Below are 17,677 nucleotides of genomic sequence, written 5' to 3' on the forward strand. Positions count from 1 at the left end.
ATGACCTACAACAAGGAGCCGGAGAGGTAAAGTCACAAGAAAGGAGTTTTAAAGCTGAGGGATTTTAGAGAGGATGGAAAATAATGGTCTAGAGGCAACAAGGAGAGCAGGTATACTTTCATGCCTAGTTGTACAGTGGGTATGGATTAAAAAAAAAAATAGCAACCATTTAAGAGAGTTGTAGAGAAAACAGTTTCAGCAGAGAACCAGATTTGGAAAATAGGTAGGAAGACCATTTAGAGAATAATTGATTTTGCCAATAATTGTAAGGTCCAGAAGCCATGATATAAGGGTTTCTGAAATTTGAGCAGAATTGAGAAAAGGAATCAGAGGAGGAGGGGATCCCAAAAAATTATGGAAACTACATTCTGAGGATGAGAAATAACTTTGTGACTCATGTAACTAGGGGTACATAGTTTAATATGGTTAATGATAATGTTAAAGCTAGAGTGAAGAAACTGTGAGTGATGAAGGATTTTTCTAGGAGCATATGAAATCTGGGGCCTTTTCCTTGTTGCCATGCTACACTACAGTATAATGTTCTGGATATAGTGTAAGTACCACCATATATGGTAGGTATATTCTATTTTGAGAAGATGGCTGTGAAAGTTAGAAACTGTTAAAGGGTATTAAACCTGGGAATAATACAAAGAAATTCTTTGGGATTCATCATTTTAATGGAAGATAAATTTAACTGGGATAAGATGGAAGTAGAAAGCCTAGTCAGGTATTCATTGGGAATTGAGAGACATGATAAGAGCCTAAGTGTGTATAATGGTAAAGAAGAAGAGGAGCAGGCAGATTTGAGAACTTTGAGATCATATTTGCAGAATTTGATCATTGATCGTGTGTAGAACAATAAAAGGGGTGTCATGAATGAAGTTTTTTGTAGGGTTACAGAACATATGAGGGTGCCAATAACTGAGATAGAGAATACAGAGCAAGAACATGTTTCTTGTGATTTAAAACTATAGAAATTCAAAATGTTTAGAAAACTAGAATTAGAACATTATATCCTCATGTACCGATCGCTGAGCTTTAGTAATTTGACATTTTGCCAATTTTATTTCATCTATCCTCCCTGTTTTCGTGCTGTAGTATTTTATAGCAAGTCCTAGACATATGACACCTGACAAGATTTATACATATATATGTGTATACACACACACACACACACACACACACACACATACTGGTAGTAGGGATTGAATCTGGGGCACTTTACCACTGAGCTACATCCCCAGTTCCGTTTAATTTTTACTTTGAAACTGAGTCTTGCTAAATTGCTGAGGCTGGCCTCAAACTTGTGATCCTCTTGTTTCACCCTCCCAAGTTGCTGGAATTACAAGTGTTTACCACTGCATCCAGGTAACATTAATTTCTTAATATATAAATGCTTCTTGACTTACTGTGGGGTTTTATAGCAATAAACCCAGCAAAAGTTGAAAATATATTAAGTTGAAAATGTATTTAGTACACCTGACCTACTGAACATTATAGCTTAGCAACACAGTATACTACAGAGTATCATTTGTTTACTTTCATAATTATATGACTGACCAGGAGCTGTGGCTCCCTGCCACTGCCCAACATTGCAGGAGAATATGATACAGCATATCACTAGCCTAGGAAAAGGTCAAAATTAAATGTTTGATTTCTACTCAGTGTGTGCCACTTTCACAACACCATAAAGTTAAAAATTTTCAAGTTGGCCGTCAATGTGTCTAATACCCAAAAAAAGGTTTTTAAGGAGAAGTTTTTAATAAAGGTGGGTGAGATCACCTCCCCCTGCAAAAAAAAAAAAAATATATATATATATATATATATATGTATATGTGTGTGTGTGTGTGTGTGTGTGTGTGTAGTTCAGCCTAAGAAAAGGGCTTGAAACTACACCCTAAAGACACTTACCACCCCGGAGGAACCCACCAAAGAGATCAAAAGGAAAATTGATAGAAATATCATAGAAACTGGGGTAGTCGGGTTTCAGGAAAAACAAAGTAATCAATACTATTAAATGTAGCAGAGAAATCCTGTAGGAGTTGGAAAGCATCCATTGGATTAGAAAGTAAGATTGCATTGATAATCTTAGCAAGAACAGTTTTTCGAGTAGAGTGCTGGAGACAAAAATCAGAGTGGAATGAGTAAAAGAATAAGAAAAAGGAGATGTACTATTTAAAAGAGTCTGAATGAATAAGGAAGGGAAGAGGCATTAGCTAGAAAACTTGGGCCAATGGAATCAAAGTGACAGGAGGTGGAAAGGTGTGAGCATATTTATATAGACAAATAAGGTAAAAACCATCAGAGGAGAAAAGAGAGGTGTTTATTGGGATAACTGAAAAGACATGGCCCAAGAGCAGACATCTGGGCACAGGATCAAGGAATAAGAGGACGCTTGAAGAGGAGGAGATAAAAATGGATATGTATGTCAAGAAATTTGTAGCAGAAATGGGATATTATAATTTAGGGAAATCAAACTCTCTAGCCTTGAATTTCTAGGGGAAAGAGATGATCTCTTCAAGAATGAGGGCATAATCAAGAATCTAGGAATTAAACCAGAGACCCTGTGCCTAATAGAGGAAAATGTAGGCCCAAATCTCCATCATGTTGGATTAGACCTTGACTTTCTTAATATGACTACTATAGCACAAGAATTAAAATCAAGAATTAATAAATGGGATGGATTCAAACTAAAAAGCTTCTTCTTAGCAAAAGAAACAATCAGTGAGGTGAATAGATAGCCTACAGAATGGGAGCAAATTTTTACCACGCACACATCAGATACAGCACTAATCTTTTAAGATATATGAAGAACTCAAAAAACTAAACACCAAAAAAATAAATAAATAACCCAATCAATAAGTGGACCAAGGACCTGAACAGACACTTCTCAGAAGAGGATATACAATCAACAAATATATTTTAAAATGTTCAACGTCTCTAGCAATTAGAGAAATGCAAATCAAAACTATTCATTTTATATCACCCCAGTCAGACCACATAAAAATAAAGGTGTTGTGTCCAACTAAAATATTTTTTTAAAAAAAGAATCCAAATAACAGTAAGTGTTGGCAAGGGAAAAGGGTACACTCATACATTGCTGGTGGGACTGCAAATAGGTGCAGCCAATATGGAAAGCAGTATGGAGATTTCTTGGAAAATTGAGAATGGAATTACCATTTGACCCAGCTATTCTAGTCCTTGGTTTATACCCAAAGGACTTAAAAACAGCATTGTGCAGTGAGGCAGCCACATCAGTGTTTATAGCAGCACAATTCACAATAGCTAAATTGTGAAACCAACCTAGATGTCCTTCAGTAGATAAACAGATAAAAAAAAATGTGGTTTGTATACACAATTTGGAATATTACTCAGCATTAAAAGGGAATAAAATCATGGTGTTTGCTGGTAATTGGATAGTATTGGAGAATATTATGCTAAGTGAAGTTAGCCAATCCCGAAAAACCAAATGCTGAATGTTTTCTCTGATATGAGGATGCTGATCCATAATGGGGATGGATGGGGGAGCATGGGAGGAATGAATGAACTTTAGATAGGGCAAAGGGGAAGGTAAAAGGCATGGGGGGTAGTAAAGACAGTAGAATGAGATGGACATCATTTCCCTAAGAACATGTATGAAGACGTGAATGGTGTGATTCTACTTTGTACAACAAGAGACATGAAAAATTGTGCTTTATATGTGTAATATGAATTGAAATGAGTTCTCATATATAACAAACAAGAATAAATAAATTTTAAAAAATGAGGGCATAGAAATGAGGACTGAATAAAAAGCTACAGGAAACCAGTCAAAGGTTTGGAGTACTTGAGGGGAGAGGAAGAGATGGTAGAAAACCATGCAAGTGTTGTTGGAGACCACAACTATAGGGGTAACAGTTTTTTTGTGTGATTTCTATAGTAGTACTCACTTACCTGGGTGTTAAAGTAGAAAAGGTGATTGTAATTATTTTTAAGTTGACCTTTTACTGCATAGGTGCAGATGAAGGAGTTACAGGGTGCAGATAGTTCAAGTGATCAAGGATGGTTAGGGAAAGAAGTAGGAGATAGGATAAAAGTGGATGGATAAGTAGGTTAAAATGAAGGGATCACTGGGTTAGAGAAGTTAGGCTGAAAAGCAGACTGGTAGACAGAGACAGAATAAGAAGTTTTGGTCAGAAAATGAGATCATGAAGTTTAAGGTATTTAGTGTGAAACAACTCTAAATGTTAGCAGAGATTCAGAATAGGATTAGGTGCTGAAATGGATTAGGACTTGAAGATGATTAGTATATAGAAATGAGGTTGGCCTCTTATAAAGAGTTACCTACATGAACATTCAACTTTCCCAGCATCATAACAGGAATTGGATAGAGAAAAAATTGTAAGCAAATGCCATAATCTTCAGTGAATGTAAGTAAATGATCAGGAAGTCAACACATGACAGAAAAAAGGACAGTACAGCTTCTGCATCAGAGGAAAACATTTTGCTGAAGAGTACAGAAAGAGCCAAGATAATTCTAACGTACCTATTTGTGTCTCCCAGGGCTGCCTTCCTGGCCCTGTTGTATAAAAGGTGTGAGAGAATGAGCAGTTCTTCCCACCAGAAATGACATCAATTTAATTAATGCAATAAGACAGAGCAGGTGTTCCATGAAGAAGTTTAGGGTATAGAAGAGTAATCCTCAGATCTCAGAGGGAGGAGCAGTTCAAATAGAAAGGGCCAGGAGTGAGGAAACACAAAGCAGTCAAGAAGTAGAGGTGAGATGAGGTAGGAAATGAAATGTTGTTTCATTTGTTGTTTGCTGGAGAAGTACTGGTAAGTGTGGTGTGACTACATTGACTGACCTCAGCAATCCTTACTTGGGCACAGTTTTTTTTGTTGGTATAGAACTGCATGAATGTCCCAAAGGCTGCCATATAGGAATATTCCTCATAGGATAGACTGGGGGCTGCAGTTGTAGCTCAGTGGTAGAGTGCTTACCTAGAATATGTGAGGCACTGAGTCCAATCCACAGCATTACATTAAAATAAATAAATAAAATAAAGGTATCAAGTTCATCTATAACTAAAACAAAAAAGTGAGACCGGGCTTTGTGGCACAAACCGGGCATGGGAAGCTGAGACAAGAGGATTGCTAGTTCAAAGCCAGCCTCAGCAATGGTGAGTTCCTTAGCAATTCTGTGAGACCCTGTCTTTAAATAAAATACAAAATAGGCCTGGGGATATGGCTCAGTGGTTGAGTGCCCCGGAATTCAATCCCCAGTACCCTCCCCCCAAAAAGACAATGAGAATCTGAATGTAATAAACTTTTTATCTTGTAGCTATAACAAGAATGTGTGGCTTTGAAAAATCAGTACAGCAATCTATATTTAGCATCTGTTAGCTAAATAACCATCTCTTATGACTGAAGATGATTTTTCATGGTTCTTTTTTATGTTCTGAAATGACTAATGGAACCATCTGGAATTGACAGATTTTAATTTCCCCAAAGGCCGGCAAAGTCTTATTTAGCTTCGTAATTCTTTACAGTGTTAGGCTCAGTGCCTGGCACTGAATAAAAGAGTGAATAGAGTAAATATATAGAATTTTGGAATAAAAGAGGACGTATATAGAAGGTCAGTATTCATTCTGCTTTAACTGTTGTTGTCATTCATTCCCTTTTAACTTCTGTATGTTAGTTTTGTGTGACCTTAAGTTTCTTAAACTTTGTTTTGGAGATGCTCAGTAAATATTTAACATAGGTATTATGTTATTTCTTACATAAGCAAGTGGAGGTTTAGAGAGGTTAAGTAACTCACCCAGTGTTACATAGCCAGTAAATAGTACAGTCAAAATCAATTCCAGTGAACCAGGCATGGTGGCATGCACCTGTAAAACACCAGCTAATCTGGAAATTGAGGCAGAAGAATCCCCAAATTCTATGCTGGCATGGGCAGTGTAGTAAGACTCCATCTTTAAAAAAAGAAGAAAGAAACTAGTCAATCAGTTCTAATGGATTTTGAAGGTCAGGTGCTTTTCAGATACTAGACTTAGAAATAGTTTTAAGAGCATAGAGCTGATTTTGTGTTTCTTGAGCATAAAGCTTTAAAGCTGTGGTCCTATACTCTTATGCAAAGATGTGTCTTTTATGACTTGAGAATTTATATGACCTGAGATGTTAACGTGGATTTCTCAAACCTTGCTGGCACTGATGTGTGTTCTTCTGGACCACTTTGTATTTAGGTAGATAGGATTATATCTTCCCACCCGAAACCATTACCAAATACACACTGACTTCTCCTTCTCTCTTTCCCTCATTGCATGGCATCCACTGTTCTGCTTTCTGTCTTTGTGTATAAAACACTTAATTATTATTAGAATGTGAAATTATTTTCTTTTGTTCATTTAAGAGCCTTTCATCTGGGCTGGGGTTATAGCTCCGTGGTAGAGTGCTTACCTAGCAATCTGTCAGGCACTGGGCTTGATCCTTAGCACCACATAAAAAAACAAGTAAATCAATAAAATAAAGGTACTGTGTCCATCTACAAGTAAAAACACTATTTTAAAAAATGAGCTGCTAGGGCTGAGGCTCAGTGGTAGCACACTTGCCTGGCATGTGTGAGGCACTGGGTTCGATTTTCAGCATCACGTATAAATAAATAAAATAAACGTCTATCAGCAACTGAAAAAAAAAATTTTTAAAAGAGCCCTTCAGGGCTGGGGTTGTGGCTCAGCAGTGGAGCGCTCACCTCGCACGTGCAAGACCCTGGGTTCAATCCTCAGCACCATATACAAAAATAAACAAGTGAAATAAAAGTATTGTGTCCAACTACAACTATAATATTTTTTTTAAAAAAAGAGCCCTTCATCTAGCAATCATATCATTGACAACTCATTTGTGTGTGTGCCTTTAATTATGATTATGAATTAATTTAGGAACCATATAAATGCTTATGTAAAATGATTTTGTTGTTGGCTTCTGTATTTCCTACTGTTGTGTAACAAATTCCCACAAACTTAGCAGTTTAAAGCAACAGACATTATCAGGGTTTTTTTGTTTTTGTTTTTGTTTTTTGGATCAAGAATCTACAGCTTGGATTTTCTGCTCAGCCTCTCAGGTTGTAGGCCAGTTGTTGGCTGGGCTTGCATTGTTATCAGGAGCTTCAGTGGGAAAAGATAAATTTCCAAGTTTCCTCAGGTTTTTGATAGAATTCATCTCATTAAAGCTGTAGGATTGAGATCCCCATTTCTTGCTGTCCATTGGCCAGGGACTGCTTTCCAGCCTCTAGAGGTTACCTGTAGTCCTCTTGCCACAAAACCTCTCCATAGGTACTCCTGTAATATGTAGCTCAGTTTTTTAAAGCCAGCAGGGAGAATTTCTGACTCTGGGAGGTTAGGCCTAGACCTCAACTGATTAGGGAACCTTAATCATGTCTACAAAAATCCTTTCATTTTTGACATATGACCTAATCATGGGAGTGACATCCATATTATCTTGGTTAAAACAAGTCTTACAGGTCCTACCCATCCTCAAGAGGAGGAGATTATACAGTGTGTGTAAATGGGATAAAAGGACACCTTCGAGTCTTGCCTGCTATAGCTTCCTTTTTTAACCTATTTCACAGGGGTTTTTATCAGCTATTGGACACCCTTTCCCAAAAATTATTTTTAATCATGGAAGGAAAAAGAGGACTTGGGATTACCTTGAAGTTGAGGAAGAAGAAGACAAACAATTAGCAGACTCTATGGCTTCTCTGGCATATCTAGTATTTGTTCAGGGCATCAGTATTGATCACCTTCCAATGGTCTTAAGGTAAGAGTTAGTATTTGGTTTATTCATGTATTCTAAAAGTATCAAACTCTCATTTATCTAATGTCCAATATATGCATATTAACATACTAGTACATTTAAAATAAAGTATAAACAAAGGCTGTTTTTTATTAGTTCTAAATGATACTGGTTATAATGTTAAAGCCAGGTACTAGGAAAGTGCTTTAACACTGAGCTACAATCCTAGCCCAGATGAAATGTTAAAATAAAAAGAGGTGAATATTAAAATCTGTATAAGGGAATGGTGGGCACAAGAGTTAACTAGCCTTGCTTTTGAAGCTTTTGGTGCCTCCCACAACTATAAGCAGGGCAGGTGGCTAGGTACTACTTATGGTTACTTTTAAGTATCGTATTCTATCATATTACAATAACTTATGAAATATGCATATTTGTTAAGGCTGCTAAAGTAAAGTACCACAAACTAGATGTTTAAAATAACAGAAATGTATTATCTTATACTTCTAGAACCTTAGAAGTCTGAGATTAACGTGTCTCAGAAGGTTGTTTCTTTCCAAGGGCTGTGAAGGAGAGCCTTGTTCATGCCTCTGCCTCTAGCTTCTAGTGGTTTGCTCCCAGTCTTTGGTGTTCTTTGGCTTATAGATCTGTTACCCTGTTCTCTGCCTTCATGTTCATATGGTAGTCTCCCTGTGTACATGTCTGTCCAAATTTCCCTTTTTATAGAAACCAGTCATTATTGGATTCAGGCCTACCCAAAGACCTCGCTTTATCCTAAATAAGGTCATATTCTGAGTACTACAGGTTATCACTCCAACATATCTTTTTGAGGGAGAATATAATTCAACCTATAACTGTATATTAAAATTTATAAATATGTGTGTATACATCATTTTTTTTCTATTTTAGCCCATCATACCTTTTGCAGTTTAATATGGGGCATATTGAAGTCTTTTTGCAAAGGTAAGATCATTTATATGATATCTCAGGATTAAATAGTAGTGTTGAAATAAACCTTGTCAAGATCAGGGAGATGGCCTTCTCTTCACAAGGCCCTAATTAATTGATTATCTTATAAAACAGTGAAGTGAATATTTATTAAGTCTTTTTCTTAATAAGGGATTTTCCAGTTATCTAAGGTTTTTAACCTTACTTCAAAAGATGGTAATTTTTTACCCCACTGCAGGCTTCTCCATCTAAAGAGGGTCAGTCAATACAAGAAGTTCATCTTTTTGCTTCATGGATGCAATGTAAACTATATCAAAAGGAAGTAGACTTCTTAACCTCACAGTTTTTAACTTTGATCATTGGCAGTGATATTCAGTTATAGTTTTTCTCATTTGAGGTGCTAAGAAAGAGGACTTTCTTTTTTTATAAAAAAGGAAAAAAAGGAAGAAGAAATTACAGGGTAACAGGTATGCATAATTTCTACAGACAGAAAATTTAAGCATTTTGCACAACTCTAAATGGTTTCTCTCCCTATAACAAGTTAAATTATTTCTTAAGATCAATCAGGGCCTTGCAATGCTCTCCTCTATTAACACTAGTTATAGTTTATCAATTCCATCTCTTCCCAGGTGAAGCAAGATTTGTAACGTGGCAAATGTCCAAAGCCTTAGCCTCTAAGGCATGAATTTCAAGGGTCTCCTGGCACAAGTAGTTATAGACTCTATACATTTTCTGTATTATATAAGCCATAATGATTTTATATTTATTTCATGTAGTTTCTGTTATTCATACAATGAAAATATGTATTGTTTTGAATCTTTTTTTTTGGTACCAGGGATTGAACCCAGGGGTGTTAACCACTGAACTTCATCCCTAGCCCTTATTATTTTTTTATTTTGAGACAGGCTCTAAGTTGCTTAGGATATCACTAAGTTGCTGAGGCTGGCTTTGAACTTATGATCCTCCTACCTCAGCTGCCCGAGTCACTGGGATTATAGGCATGTGCCACTGTGTCTGGCTTAAGTTCTGTATTGATATTTCCAAACAATTTAGTCATTAACCAAAAACATAACACTTCTAACTACTTGCATGGCTAGAATAAGAACCTGGAGCCTGAAATTGGTTTTCAAAGATCTTAAATATTTAGTTAATAATGATTAATTATTTAAAAAGTATTATCAAAAGTGGAATATTTAATTCTTTTTTGAATAAAAATAATTTAAAAAATTTATAGAACAGCCAACTGGAATGTATCAGTTGTAATTTATTTCTTAGCACTTGCTATTGAAAATCTGTTGATTTGATCTCAATAAATAGGCTCTGAGCAAATAGTTTTGTTCAGATTTGGACCCAAATCAAAAGAGATATTAAAGGAGATGAAGAATTTTCACTAATTCTTCAACAAAATTTATCCTTAATGATATACATTTGTTTTTCCTAAAGAATCATTTGAAAACAGTTTATAAAACCATATTGACAAATTTTGATATTCTCTTCCAGAACAGAAGAGTCTGTTTTCTCCAAAGGATTGGTAAGATTTGTTTGTTTTATACACACACACACACACAGATACTTGTGTGTGTGAATGTGTACTTTTTTGTTTGTGTTTTGGTGGTGCTGGGTATTGAACTCAGGGCCTAGCACTCTACCACTGAGCCACATCCTTAACCTCTTCCATTATAATTTAAATACAAATCTTGTCAACACAGCTATTGATTTCACCTTGCATATATTTTAATCTGTAGGAACTGCTGGAGAATGGTTTATTGAGAATAGAAGACAACAGTATACTTTACCAGTACTTAGAAATCAAGAGTTTTCTTACTGTACCTCAGGTAAATAAAACATACACTGTAACTTGAAAATAACCCTTACATTCCTAAACTTTAGTAAGGTAAAGATCCCTCCAATTCCTCCTCTGCCACTTTCTTTACCTCTGCCATTCAATAGAACCTTCTATAATGATGGAAATGTAATCATCTGTATCATACAGTAGAAAAGCCAGGAGCCTTATTGAATGCTTGAAATGTGGCTAATGGGACTCAGGAATTTTAAATTTAATTTAAAATAATTTGAAATTAAATATCTATTAGTGGCTACCATAGTTGATACCATAACATCTAGTGAAAATGTATTAACTTTCTTGTTGAATACTTTTTGTTTCTATAGGGTTCTTGAAAATGAAATTCCTTTAACTTTTCTGAAGCATCTGAAGCATTTACTAACTCACTACTAGAAAAACATTTTGTTTTTCCCTCTTTGCATTTATTTTGCCTAGTACTCTTTGTTGGTTATAATATCCAAATAAGTCCTTAGCTGTAGACATTTCTTAATATTTAAATAGAAAATCATATGACTTTTGTTAATATATTAAGATGGAATATATCAGTTATAACAAGTTAAATAATAACAAGTTAAATTAATTCTTAAGATCAGTCAGGGCCTTGCAATGTACTCCATTTCTTGTACTCCATTTCTTCTACATGCTTGATCTCATTTTCTTGCCACTCTATAGATATATTTGAAAATTACCATTTACTTTTTTGGGGGGTTGGTTATCAGGGATTAAACTCAGGGGCACTCACCACTGAGCCACATCCCCATCCCTATTTTGTATTTTATTTAGAAACAGGGTCTCACTGAGTTGCTTAGCACCTCACTTGTGCTGAGGCTTGCAATCCTCCTGCCTCAGCCTCCTGAGCCGCTGAGATTATAGGCTTGCAACACCATGCCCGGTTTATCATTCACTTTTAAAAACACACTTTGTAACATCTCACTCTGTTAATTACAAAATCAATTATAGTTAAGTTTCCTTATAGAAATAGTAGTGGAATGAAAGGAAAAAAATAATTTACTTTACTTATAAATCTACCCTCACTTCTTTGAATTTTTAGTATTCACTGTTGGTAATGTATTTGTTTGCAGTCACTATAACCTATTTACATCAGAATTAATTTTTTTTTTTTTTAATTTCCAGGGCTTAGTCAAAGTGATGACACTTTGTCCCATTGAGACATTGGTATGTACATTTGGGGGACTAATGAGTTATAATAAGAAATGTTGATAAATAATTTTATTTTTATTCATTTTATGTAACAATTTTATTTGTTCCATTTTAGAGGAAAAAGAGTTTAGCTATGCTTCAACTGTATATTAACAAGTTGGATTCACAAGGCAAATATACTTTATTTAGGTATGTATCAGGCATGGCTAATTGTTAAGTATTATGGTTGATTAAAAATCAAGTTAATACTATGTAATTATTATAGGATATAGTATTTCAGTATATTTTACACATAATTCAACTCTAGTTAAAAGCCATATTATAATTGTCTAATCTGTGACAAGTAGAGGTTTATCAAATATTTTGGATACATATATATCCATATATATAATATATAGTTCAGTTCAATTAATTGGAGTCCACCAAACTTAAAATAGGTTTTAAAAAGATTAAACTGAGGTTGAAATACTCCTGCTAGAACTTTACAATTTTAATAATGTCCACTATTCACAGTTGAGAATAGCTCTAGATGTATAATTTTAAAACACTAGAACTTTATAATTTTGGAAATATCCAGTTATAAATAGAATTTACTAGTTAGTAAGAACAGTAACTATTACAAGTGGCTTTGTAATTGCTTGATCTTCCTTGCTTATTGCCTTCACTATGGATTTTATATCCCTAGAAATAAAACATGGCCCATTTGAATTTGCAAAACTTTCATCATCATTTAGTTGTAATGTAGTTCAGAATAATTTCATATGTTGTAATTTTTGCTTTCAAGGTGCTTATTGAATACAAGTAATCACTCAGGTGTGGAGGCCTTTATTATTCAAAATATCAAAAATCAGATTGACTTGTCATTTAAGGTAAGAACATAGATAAGGTGTCAGTTTCCAATTAATTTATCAATATTGGGAATATATCAATGTGGGGTTTTGCCCTAGTCTTTTTCTTTCTTTAGTATTAAGCTATATTCTTTCCCTATTTCTATTCTTAAAAAAAAAAAAACAACAACAACAAAAAAAAACACTTAATTTTGAAGTTTTGCTAACTCTAAATTTAAATTGTATTAATTTTTTGAGCTAAAATTATGACATTTTGTTTTGCCATGCTTCTGAAAAGTAAATGGAAACTTGTCTCATGTATTAGTGAATATATAGTATTTTCCATATAGCAAACAGAAAACTCCAGTATTTTCAAATGAGCAGTGTTTGTTTCAGGTGTTTGGAAAGTGAATAGAAGTATCAAAAGTTAAAAGTTAAAAAAAATATAGATATACATTTTAAATGTGTTAATAGTTTATTCTTACAGCATCAGAGTATTAGAAAAACACAATTTATCATGCTATTATTTAAACCTTTCCCAATTTTTCTTTTGCTTTTCAGAAAACAAAAAACAAATGGTTTTCAGGACCACAGCTGATTTCTCTTTTAGATTTGGTACTGTTTCTCCCAGAGGGTGCTGAAACAGATTTACTGCAAAACTCAGATAGGTGAGATGACCATTACTAAGGTTCAAATAGTAAACTACCTAAACTAATAAAATATATTTTCCTGTGATTTTATGATCTGGGTTAAGTAAATATTTTTGTATTTAAGTTATTTGATGTGTAAAAACAATATAATCTCTTTTAAGAATGACCAATACTCTACTTTTATACCTTTAATGTATCCAGCATTCCATAGAGATTTGCAACTAATGTTTGTGACTAAAAATTAAGAACCTCGTGTATATAATTTATAAAAAGTTTATGTATTTTGATTTTGATGTTTTTTTCATATAAATCATGTAGTTTCACTTTTGATATACTAGCTGTTGAGAAATGTTTTTAAGCATTTACAAACAAGAGGAATTTTTTTCTTTTTTAGTATTTTCAGTTGTGGATGGACATAATATCTTTTATTTATTTATTTATTTATTTGTTTGGTTGAATGTGGTGCTGAGGATCAAACCTAGTGCTAGGCAAGTGCTCCACCACTGAGCTACAACCCCAGCCCAAACAAAAGGAATCTTAAAATCCAGAAATCAAGACAGTGCTTTCAAATATTAAAGATAACAATGTTCTAGAAGTAAAGCATTTGTCTATCATGCATGAGGTCCTGTGTTTGATCCCTGGTACACACCTCCCCCCCGAAAAAAAAAAAAAAACCCACAGAGAATAGTAATTTTCCCAGTTGCATTGGTGTGAGCTTAAATGCAAATCGAGTAATAAGTTAGTCCTTCTCCAAAAGATATGATGGTAATAGTTTTTAATGACAACCATAGTTATAAAAACATTCTCAAGATTTTTAACTTGTTTTGTGCATTGAAATTGCTGTTGATTATATAAAATTATACTGTAAGTAACAAATTATATTTTTAATTAACAGGATTATGGCTTCATTAAATTTATTGAGATATTTAGTTATCAAAGATAATGAAAATAACAGTCAGGTAAGTGAATTATTTGGAAAAGAAATAATGTATTAAAAATTCATAAGGAATGTTTCAGATTTTCTTAATTAGTATCTACTTAAGCCAGTGTTTAATATCTTAGCCAGCTACAGAGTTTGGGATAAAGTGCCAACAATTTATTCTGCCACTTGCAGTTAATTCCCAGGAGCATTTATCACTGCACATCCAAGTTAACTTTCCCTTTGCTTTTCCTGTTGTGCCTCTGCTCTTTTCCTAGATGCACTCAGGTCTGTTGGGTAGATAAGTTGCAGATCCTAAGTTAACTGTAACCTTGTGGAACTAAACTTATATTTGGTTGACTTTTTCAGTTTCCTCTACCTTATAGTTCATGATTTAAGCCTGAACCATATAAAATTATGGTATTTTAAAAAGATACATGATAAATTGAAGTATTTTCAGGATTAAAACTAAATTTGTTAATAGCACTTTTTGGATAATGTGTAGGAAGTTGGATTTTTTTAAAAAAATACCATTTCATTTGAAGTATTCAATAAGTAGAAGACTATTTGAGGAAGATGTGTCATAGAAAAGTTATATTTGCTTTTACCTTTTCCTTCCCTTCTACTTACCCTATTCTAATAATTGCTTTCCCTATATGTGTCACTTCTGTTAATTATAACCATCTTAATTATGTGTTGTTAATCTAGTTTTTAAAAAAAAAAGTATAGGGAGAATGAAAAAATTGATTTTATGTAAAGATGCCTGAGAGTTTAACAAATACATAGATTGATTTATCCAAACCCATATCAAATAGAGAACATTTAATCATCACAAGAAGTTCCCTTATGCTCCTTCCCAGGTAATTCTGACCTCATTGCTCCACCTCCATCCTATCCCTGCCACAGGCAGCCACTATTTTGGCCAGGTGCGATGCAACACTTATTCTTTACTTTTCCCTCTTCAGTGATAATATAGGTACAGGAAGAATCATTAACTTGCACAAGGATACATATCTAGAAAATGTAGAAATGGCTAAGACTCCAGTGGCCAGAAGTTTTGAAATCACAAAAATCTTGGCTCCTAAAGGAACTTGTGGTAAAAACAGAAAAGTTACAGCATAAGATTCAGCAGCAGTGAAGAGACCCTAAGGTTTCAGGAAGGTGTCCATAATTAGGGTAAGGTATGAGTTTTTACCTTTTTAGTTATCAGGAAAGATTGTTAACCTATGTAAGAGATGATTTAAGTTGCTTAACAGTAAAAAAAAAAAAAATGAATCATTTTTTTTTTTTTTTTTTTTTTGGTACTGGGGGATTTAACTTGGGTGTTTTACCACTGAGCCACATCCACAGCTGTGCTAAATTGCAGAGGCTGGCTTTGAACTTACGATCCTCCTGTCTCAGCTTCCCAAGCTGCTGGCATTATAGGCATGGGCCACTGTACCCAGAGAAAATGAATCTTGGGGATTATGACACACAGATTATTAGGTGTGATGTACAGTATAATACAGAGGCAGCAAATAGGTTCTTACCTAGAGAAGACTTAAGAGTAGCTTAGCACTGAACAATGTCTGCTTGGATATCCACAGATAATACTCACTTTGATTTGGCTTGAACATTTCATGGTGAAAAAAAAGATACAACCAGTTTATAAAACTGACTTCTTATTTAATGGTTTAAAATTTTTTCCCTTAGGGAGGAAATATTCTAAATTTTGGCCACATAAGTTACATAATTATCATACCAGGGAAATTAGCAAAAAAAACCTAATCCAAGATGGCAATCTGATGTCTTTGAGGCAGCTTAAGAGCTTGTGCATTATGGCAATGTTTCTCCCATGTACAATTATAATACATCATTTATATAAAATGAGAAGCAAATCTGTCTCCTGTGGTTAATCAAAAAAATGACAGCTTCTGTAGCTGTGGGTTAGCTCAGTGGTAGAGTACATGTTTAGCATTTGCAAAGCTCTGGATTCAATCCCCAACAACCAAAAAAAAAGCAGTTTCTTAATTTTTAAGAAGTTTTGGATAAAGGAAAAACAAAATTATATTCTTGTCATACTAAATAATGGGGCATTTTATTCAGAAGGACTCCTCCCAGTTCCTATTTTTGAAAGGATATTTGTCAAGAGGCTAACTAGTCAGATGAAAAATTTAAAAGTATCAGAAAGATATACAGGAAATTTAAATAAGAAAAGAATCATTCAAAGACAGCAAAGTGATTCATAATTGAATAATAATCCATTTCTTTTCCTGTCATTTCAAGTTATTGTCCACTAATTTACTCTTTGACATTCCCCTCCTCACCCTACTATTTCATGACTGTCTCCCTATATTGTGTCAAGAACTTTATCCCATACCTCAGTTTCATACATCTTTTCTTGAATCTTACAACATAAGTCATGCTCCATGTCTAATATAAAAACCAACTTAATTTTTATACCAAATATTCCTTATTGGGGAGTATCTTTAAATAGTTATTACTTGTTTTGAATTATAATAATTCCAATGCATATCCATAATTATGCTATACCTTACCTTTTGTCTACTCATGTTTTTACCCATCCACTTGCTTGCCCATTGTTTCCTACATAATTTCTGATTGTAATGTGTACAGTAAAAGCAGGGTCAAAAGAAACGAGATTTCAAAAATCATAAGTAGCAGGAATTTTTAAAAATTCAATTGTGTAATGTATGTATACCTATATTCTTTTTACTTAGGAAAAAAGTACAGATATCTCACATAATACATATATAATTCTATATAATCTATTCTTTCCTCAAGATTAAAACATATCCTGGTGCTGAGCATGTAACACTTGGCTAGCATGTGGGAGGCTCTGGGTTCAATTCCCCATACTGCAAAAATAAGTAAATAAGTAAATGAATAAATAAATACAAAGATATCCCATGTGAGGTATCTGCAGTGCCAAATGACTTTAGGTGATAAAAGTTCAATAATATTACAAGTAGCAGAAGTTCTGCAGTATTATTTTATAAATAAGAAGACATATACAAGTAGGAGAAGGGGGAAAGTGGGTTCTTGATCATGTCTTTTTTTTTTTTCTCTTCATTATTATGGTTGACTGTGTTCTTTCCAAGTTCCCTATCTGTTCTGGAAATAAATTTAATCGTGGTATAGAAATACCTTCTCTTCCTTTTGTAAGAGTCTGCAGAAGATTTTGGAATGTATAGTTAAGGCTTAGAACTGAAAAGATTTCAGAACTATTACATCAATTGCAAGTTACTTTTTTTCCTAGACATTTAAGATATATACACAATGGAATTTTACTTAGCATTAAAAAAGAACAAAACCATGGCATTTGCAGGTAAATGGATGGCATTGGAGAAGATAATGCTAAGTGAAGTCAGCCAATCCCCAAAAAACAAATACTGAATGTTTTCTCTGTTATAAGGAGGTTGACCCATAGTGGGATTGGGAGGGAGAGCATGGGAGGAATAGATGAATACTAAATAGGGAAAAGGGGTGGGGAGGGAAAGGAACAGGGCAGGGGATTATCAAGGATGGTGGAATGTGATGGATGTCATTATATAAAGTACATGTA

The 17,677-nt window shown here is 34.1% G+C and overlaps 1 protein-coding gene across 2 annotated transcripts in view; it reads left to right on the forward strand.

Moving 5' to 3' along the window:
* The window catches only part of Glmn (glomulin, FKBP associated protein), a 49,525-nt gene that overhangs the window by 22,316 nt on the left and 9,532 nt on the right, over nucleotides 1-17,677 (forward strand). For both annotated transcript variants that reach the window (XM_076861929.1, XM_076861930.1), the window contains exons 8-16: nucleotides 7,604-7,791; nucleotides 8,674-8,727; nucleotides 10,213-10,243; nucleotides 10,458-10,547; nucleotides 11,690-11,731; nucleotides 11,832-11,905; nucleotides 12,501-12,585; nucleotides 13,105-13,211; nucleotides 14,089-14,152. In XM_076861929.1, coding sequence (XP_076718044.1) covers nucleotides 7,604-7,791; nucleotides 8,674-8,727; nucleotides 10,213-10,243; nucleotides 10,458-10,547; nucleotides 11,690-11,731; nucleotides 11,832-11,905; nucleotides 12,501-12,585; nucleotides 13,105-13,211; nucleotides 14,089-14,152 — 735 coding nt within the window. The remainder of the gene's footprint in view (nucleotides 1-7,603; nucleotides 7,792-8,673; nucleotides 8,728-10,212; nucleotides 10,244-10,457; nucleotides 10,548-11,689; nucleotides 11,732-11,831; nucleotides 11,906-12,500; nucleotides 12,586-13,104; nucleotides 13,212-14,088; nucleotides 14,153-17,677) is intronic.

Source organism: Callospermophilus lateralis, chromosome 7 (assembly GCF_048772815.1).
Source record: "Callospermophilus lateralis isolate mCalLat2 chromosome 7, mCalLat2.hap1, whole genome shotgun sequence".
Classification (NCBI taxonomy): domain Eukaryota; kingdom Metazoa; phylum Chordata; class Mammalia; order Rodentia; family Sciuridae; genus Callospermophilus; species Callospermophilus lateralis.